The following is a 7,168-nucleotide window of genomic DNA, read 5'->3' as shown; positions in this document are numbered from 1 at the left end:
TAATCAAAGAAAATTTCAACAATGTATTTTTTTAAAGAGTGTGTGAATCCACCCCCCAATACCACTAGTCTTTCTTATGACCCTGAGGTTGTAGGTTTAAGCGAGTGAGTGAAAATGGCAGGCAGGCTGAGCCGCACCGGGAGGCGACCGGGGCAGCGGTGGGGGAGGCCGGAAGGTGACAGCCGACCTCTGGGAAAGCAGAAGGTCTTGGATGTCAAATGCCCGCGCCGGCCTGGACCCGGGAATCAAGGGTGATCATTACTACTTGGTAGGGAAAGAATAGTGAAATGTCCCAAGGATGGCAGCAAGCGTTGGTATTACAGCTAAAATCGAGGAAAAAACCAGTCATTTACTCTGCTTACAACTCTAAAAGCGGAAGCCGCAATAGCTTCAGTAGCAGGAGCAGCGGCAGCAGGAGATTTCTCAAGTTCAGGATGATTCTCACTTTTCTCCAGGATTATTAGCCGAAGGTCCAGCCCTTTTAGTTCTTTAATAGGAGGAGGGTTTAAAAAAATTTTTTTTTTAAGTTTCTTTCCCTCTTCACTTCTTTCTTCCCTCATGGATGGTATAGAAAAATGGGTGGGAAAAACAATAACAATAATCATGATACAAGCTTATTGGTGATTCTAACACGGAATCAATCCTCTGCCCAAGCCTTTTCAATTCCCCCCTCCCTTTTTTTTGGGCGAGGTGTCTGCTCCCCTCTGGCTCCCTGCGTTCGCTCCCCGCCCCCCGCCGCCCTCCCCGCGGCTCCCTTTCTCCGCCTCCTCGGCGATTGCCATCTGACAAGATCTCCAAATCAAAGTGATAAATCGCTCCAAACTTTTTTTGGCGGCGCTGAGATGTTGGAGGGGCGTCTAGCGCGCATGTGCGAAGGTGTCCAAACTGACAATGCTGGAGAGATAGCGAGTGTGGATTGAGAGAAAGGGAGAGAGGGAGGGAGAGAGAGAGTGAAAGAAGAAAAGACTGAGTGAGTGTGTGGGAGAGGAGGAGTGGGAAACGAGAGAGAGAGAGAGAGAGAGAGAGAGAGAGAGAGAGAGAAACAGGAGAGAGAGGGAGGGAGCGAGAGGGAGAGCAAAAGAAGGAAAAGATCCAAGAAAAAAAAGCCCCAACCACACACCAGCGGCTGCAGGACTGGGCACAGCATGAGATCCAAAGGCAGGGCAAGGAAACTGGCCACAAGTAGGTGCAATATCCCTTTTCTATTGGCTTTTCCCCCTCCTCTGCCATCTTGCATATCTGTCTCCAGCGCTCCGGGAGGGAGCGCTGGCTGCCTCTCGCGCCGGGGCCCAGGGTGGAGGGCAGGCGCAGCGCAGCCCCAGCAACCTGCCGGTCCCAGCCTCTGCGCCCGGTCGCCCGCGCTTTCGCTCCCGGGTTGGGGGCCGGAGGAGCCTGGGCAGCCCTCAGCCCCGCGCGCCGACCAGCTGTGGCAACCCCGGGGTGGGGGTGGGGGTGGGGGCAGCAAAGGCTAGGGGTGGGAGGGAGGAGAGAGCGCGAGAGTGAGCGCGAAGGGGTGGGGTGGGGGGGAAGAGGAGAGGAGAAAGTCTCCCCCTCCCCTCCCCTTCCCCCCAGGCGGGGGAGAGTCGCCTCTGGCCAACCAGCTAGTCCCGGGTGTGGGAGGAGGAGGGCGCGGGGGGTGGGGGGACGGGCAAGAGAAGGGAGCCTGTTCGAGCCTAGGTTTGTTTCTGGGGTTTGGGTAGGGTAGCAGGCTCAGAGGGAGCCACAGTGGCGGCGGCGGCGGTCGGCGGTGGTGGAGTTGGGAAAAGTTGCTAGGCGGCCGCTGGAAGTTGCGCGGGCGGGCAGGCGGGCAGGCGGGTGGGCTGCGCCGAGCCGCGGCTGCGGTAGTGGGCGCTGTGCGCTCGGCCACGCTCTCCGGCGCTGCTCTGCGCTGCGCGGCGGGAGGACTGCGGCGGGGAGTGGGGGACACCCCGCTGTAATTGCGGGGTGGGGGCGGGGAGCACGGGAGAGTAGAGCTACCGGCTCCACAGAGCCACGCGCAGGTTGGGAGAGAAGAGGCCTAGCGAGTGCTCCGAGGTGGGGAGAGAAGGGGCCCAGCGAGCGCTCGGAGAGCCGGGAGTGCAGGGCACACAGCCAGCGGCGGCAGCCTAGGAGCAGAAGGCAGAGAGGGCGCGCTGCGACCCGCGCACCTCGTGCTGGCTGGGCGCCGAGCAACCCCCAGGGGGCGGGCTGCCCGAGCGTTGGGCCGTGGAGAGCGCGCAGGACAGCCTCCCGCGCGCTTCGTCTGGATGCAGCCTGGGTCCAGGGTCAATAACCCTCCCCGGCGCCCCCTGCCTGCCCGGCGCAGAGCGGCCTTGGTCTGGCGGGATGTGGGCGAATGGGTTTGGGCGGGGGCGGTGGGAATCCCATCCCCCACTCTTACAGCAAAATGTTGGAGGACTCGCCTGGCCTCGCCGGCGGGGCCCACACTGTCCCACATGGTGTGATGCTCTGCCAGGACTGTAGGTTACAGGGCTGCGTTTGTCCAAATGCTTCTACTTGGAGTTGAAGGGGACTCAGCGGCGCCGAGCTCCGGAGCAGCTCCGAGCGCTCCTGCTTGAGGTGTCAAGACGCGGGGCTGGAGCTGCCTCGGGAGTGGACAGGCCGCCGTTCGCTCTCCCACACTCGCACTCGCCGAAAACAGAACTCTAATTGTGTTGCTTACGGAAGGGAGAAATGAGATGGGAGGTGGGTGGGATGCTTCTCCCCAGTGAAATCCGTCTCCCCCCGCGCGTCCCTCGCACAGTAGAACCGAGTACAGTAGGTATCGTATCCACGCCTCCCTGCTTGCCCCGTCCCTGCAGCAGCACGGCAAGGCGGCAGCACCTCGGCAGGCTCCGCTTGGCGGGCAGTGGAGTTGGCGGTGTAGCCCGGCGAGATGCTGTTATCCCAGGCGCCTTTCCAGTGCTTTGTCTAGTCCTCACCCAAGCATTCGTACACTCCCGGATACATTTCCTTTCCTCTGGGTCTCAAAAACCAACCTAAATATAGGGCTCTTTGGGTCATCAGTCCATCTGTTTCTCTTTTGGGTATTGTTGATTGCACTCGCTGCTACAGTGTCAAAGGGCGCCAGTGAAACTGTTTTCCCTGTTTGGTTTTAAATGAGGCCGATGTCTTTATTTTAATCTGAAGGGAAATAAATGTACATATACTTGAGGTTCGCGGACTCCGATTTGGACTAAAGGTTGGGAGAGAGCGAGCGTGTGTGTGTGTGTTGGGGGGGAGTTGGCGGGAATGGGGTGGGGAGTGGGGGTGGGTAGCCCTTTTTCAACCTTGTCTAAGTTGTGAAATGAAAGCCTAAGGCTTCGCGCCGCAAGTCCCTGCCCGGTATCTTCCGAAGTGAAAGCAGAACACAAATCCCTTCGAATTTTCTTGAGCAACTTTTTCAACTATTTTAATTGCCAAGCAAGCCGTACGCTGCCGTCTTAAAGTATTCTCGCACGCACAGTACACTCAACACCCAGAAACTGAGCCTTGTTTCCGATCTGATGATACTTGTCATTCAACTGGTGGAAGACCCATTTAATTTGTCCCCAGGGTCTCTAAGGATGCCGCTGCCGCTTTCTGATAGCTAGATCTCAACTCTTACAAACTTTTACTGAGCCTCAGATTGCCGCTTGCACTGCTCCAGCTGTTGCTGCCGCTGCTGCCTTTCTCAGACAGAAGCGCTGCTTTGCATTTTTTTAGTTGCAATCTGGGTAATAAAGGAAATCATAGTAAAACTACAGATTTTTGTATTTTAAAGCGAGATTTCCCTACCCCGAGTAGAGTAGCGCATGGCGGAGATGGTTGGTGACCCCTGCGGTGCAATCATCCAACGAAAACTTCACTGTTCTGCACCAGTTTTTCTTTTTCTGGGTTTAGAAGGGGCATTGTAACCACAATACTGTAAAAAACAAATCTATCTTTATTGTGGCAAGAGAAAACATTACAATGGAAGGAAACAAATTACATATAAATAGTTGTTTTCTCCATAGCTTGTTGTTCTTTTGGTCTTTTGTAAATTTCTTTGGTGGTCTTAAGTCCTGATTTGGTCTTGGCTACAGTACAGGAGCCCATGGACCTAGACCAGAGACCACAGACCCTGAGAATACCCACTGATTCTACACCGAGATTGAATGCACAGCCCAGGTTCCAACTTGCAGGGTTCGTTTTCTATACAGTAGTTGAAACTGATAAATTCGTTGTAAATCATTTGGGAAGATTAAAAATTAATTAAAAATAAAAGGAAAAGCAGGAAGATTGACATTTGTAGTGCCTAACACCCCTGAATTTTATTTCCATCTTTAAGAAAAGAAAACTAAAAGCCAAGCCGACTGGCAGCGCGGGGAGACTTCCCAGTCTTTTTCTTGGGCAGCTAGGATAGCACCTGGGCCGTGCCAGAAATGCCAGTTGCTATGGTCCTGATGGATGGAAAGGAAGCGCAGGTTGGGTCTGCCCAGCACGTCTAGAGCCAGAAACACCGAAGCCACCCTCACCTTACTTCCCCAAAGTGACAACTCACAGGAATTCAGTCACAGCAGAGAACGAGTTGCATCCAGTAACTCCCTTAGCCACCGGCCCCCCAGAAGTCTCGTAAAGTGGCAAAAGGCGTTTCGATTAGCAAGACCGCGGCGAGGGGGGCACTTGTTACTCCTTCACTGGCTCTCTGTTTAAAAACAGGCTCTGAAGTAGCAAAGGTAGATGCCGACCCATTCTCTCGTCTTTAAACTACTCACCTTAGCAGTCCAGTACCTAAGATAAACAAAACAAAACAAAACAAATCCTCAACAACAAACACAGCGCCCAGATTCAGGCATTCACTCTCTGTATGCCTACCTACTTGGGTTTTCCTTCATCCTTAAGAAACTCAGATTAAAACGGAGCTTTGTTAAAAAAAAAAAAGTTTATTTGTTTATTTCAGATTGCTTTTGAGGAGGAAAATCTTTCTCCCATTGGAGGCCGAGGCCCCTTCTAGGAAGGCAGTTTATTTGCCATTACTTGACTATTACCCCGGCTTAGGGCTTCTTTATTGCATTTGGCACTTGGAGCACAGTCTTCTTGCAGTATTTTGATGTGTTTTGCCAAAAAAAGAAAAAAAAAATTCTGTGTTTAGGGGAAGGTTAATTACGCTTTTCATTCTTCCCTCATCTCCAACACTGTGAAAGGGAACGATTCATTAGCTGTAGAGGCAGAAAGGCTAAAAAGCAAGGCTTCTTTTTTTTATTTGTAGGAGCTGCAGAGTCGCAGGTCTTGGCTATGAAGTGCATGTGAGTGTGTGTATGAGTGTGAGTGAGTGTGATTTTTGCCGGGTAGCCCAGCTCTCAGGCTTTCTGAGCCAAGGCCTCCCCTGAGCCCTGGGTCCGGCTTCCTGCAGGGACAGACATTCAACACGTAGGACAAGTTATCGACTAGAAATTAACATGTCATTCCACATTTTTTCTTTCTCTTTCTTTCTTTCTTTCTTTCTTTCTTTCTTTCTTTCTTTCTTTCTTTCTCTTTCTTCTTTCTTTTCTTTTCCTTTTTATTTTTCCTTCCTTTCTTTTCTTTTTCTTTTTTTGAAGTTGAAGGTAAGAAATTGTAAGCAATTTCTCTTTAAACATATTACTGTTTGGGAGTTTATTTTATTTTTGTGAGTTTGTGCCAGGTTATCGTAGGCTGCAGTCGTGACCTGGGGCAGGAAGTGGGGACGCCCGGCTCCGTCCTCCCCAGGCTAGGAGGACCAGAGAGTGCAGACGAGTTGCCCCCGACCAGCCCGGCTTGCCCCCCTCTCTCCAGGCACTCCCCTGCGCGTCGCCTCCGCTAGAAGCGGGAGGTGAGATGGAGAAACTTGACTTGACTTGTCATCTCCTGGTCACCAGCTCTTTCCCTGTTCCCAAGGCACCCAGAGTCTTGTTCCCAAGAGCTGAGCACACCCTCCCACGCCTCATCTCAAAGCCGACTGGTGCTGGGGAAGTGGCCCCAGATGGACATGGGGGTGGGGCGGGGATGCTCCAGTGAAGTGGGAGGCAGTGCTCACTTCGGGGCTCCCCTGTATCTTGCTCCTCAGACTGCTCAGCTCAGGGCCCCAAGCTTTGGCCAGAACTCTTCTTCCCCTCTCCAGTCTCAAAGGGGCTGCGTGCCTGGCGCGCTCCTTCCCCTGGAGCTGGGTTTACATTAACAGTTTAAACTCACACCCACACATGCGCGTGCACACCCACACACGTCTTGGCTTCAGGAAGACAAGGAACACTCTTGTGCAGAAGGCAGGCACACACTCACTCATTGACTTTCCCGTTTGGGATAGGCTCCTTCCCAGCCTCATAGGGCAATGGAGAGAGGGTTTGGGGGAGAGATGGGGTGGGAGGGAACAGTCACACTCTGATGATGCCGGGCACATTTTTCTGGAGTGACAGTTAACCCTTCCTCCGCTGGAAGCCGCTGTCTAGGCATTTTCTGAAATAGTCTGTAGGGTCTGCTTTTTTTTTTTTTTTTTTTTTTTTTTTTTTAACTCTTGGGCGGCCCAGGATACATCGTTAGTTCCCTTCGTACTTCCCCACTCCCCTAGCCACGGTCTTCTTTCTAAAATTATATTTCCCCCTTCCCACTCTTCTGGCCTTCGGAGTTTACCAGGGAATTTTCAAGGAAATTGGCTGGATAGTGAGAACAAGTGTGAGGAAGAGGATAAAGAGGAGACAGACAAATCGATCAGAAAACCAGAAAAGGAGACAGGAAGAGAGAAACAGTGTACTTCTTCCAGATCCTTAGTTTGCACAGATTGGTATTATCCTCCCTACCCCCCTCCAGGAAATGAAAAAAGTATAATCCTTGTTAATTATCTTTGCTTACTACATGCCATACAAGAAACTTCAGAGATGTCTCTACATAGGGAAGAAACTGTTTACAAAACTCTTTCAAAAGTGTGACATATTGCTCTAGTTCAGCACTAAAAAGCTAAACACACTTAGCCTCCTTTGAAGTGCCCTGGCTAGGGCAGCTTATTTGAGTGTGGTTCAGATATTGCTGTGGGTATAACTAATGGCTTCTACCTATTTAGCTCAAGTGGGAGGAGAGAAAGGCCTGAATTCCTTGTCCAATGGGTCCCTCTGGAGACTGGGTTCTGGCTTCTTGCCAGTTCTGTACAATGTCAACATTGAATATTTGAATTCCCAGACTCTATTTAACAAGTTTCTAAATAAATAAACTCATTGTG

The 7,168-nt window shown here is 51.9% G+C and overlaps 1 protein-coding gene across 7 annotated transcripts in view; it reads left to right on the top strand.

Moving 5' to 3' along the window:
- Positions 1-781: 781 nt before the first annotated feature.
- Positions 782-7,168, top strand: part of MECOM (MDS1 and EVI1 complex locus) — a 575,892-nt gene continuing 569,505 nt past the window's right edge. For 4 of the 7 annotated variants that reach the window (XM_039480262.2, XM_003924961.4, XM_039480256.2 and 1 more), the window contains exon 1: positions 783-1,182. In XM_039480262.2, the coding sequence (XP_039336196.1) occupies positions 1,146-1,182 (37 nt within the window). In that variant the 5' untranslated portion in view covers positions 783-1,145. Of the gene's footprint in view, positions 1,183-1,658; positions 1,678-7,168 lie in introns of those variants that run through there. The other 3 variants (XM_039480260.2, XM_010335686.2, XM_074405631.1) reach the window with 2 other exon arrangements.

The sequence above is a fragment of the Saimiri boliviensis genome, chromosome 9, assembly GCF_048565385.1.
Source record: "Saimiri boliviensis isolate mSaiBol1 chromosome 9, mSaiBol1.pri, whole genome shotgun sequence".
NCBI lineage: Eukaryota > Metazoa > Chordata > Mammalia > Primates > Cebidae > Saimiri > Saimiri boliviensis.
Note: the sequence above shows the minus strand (reverse complement) of the source record. Positions and strands in the feature narration are given on the sequence as shown.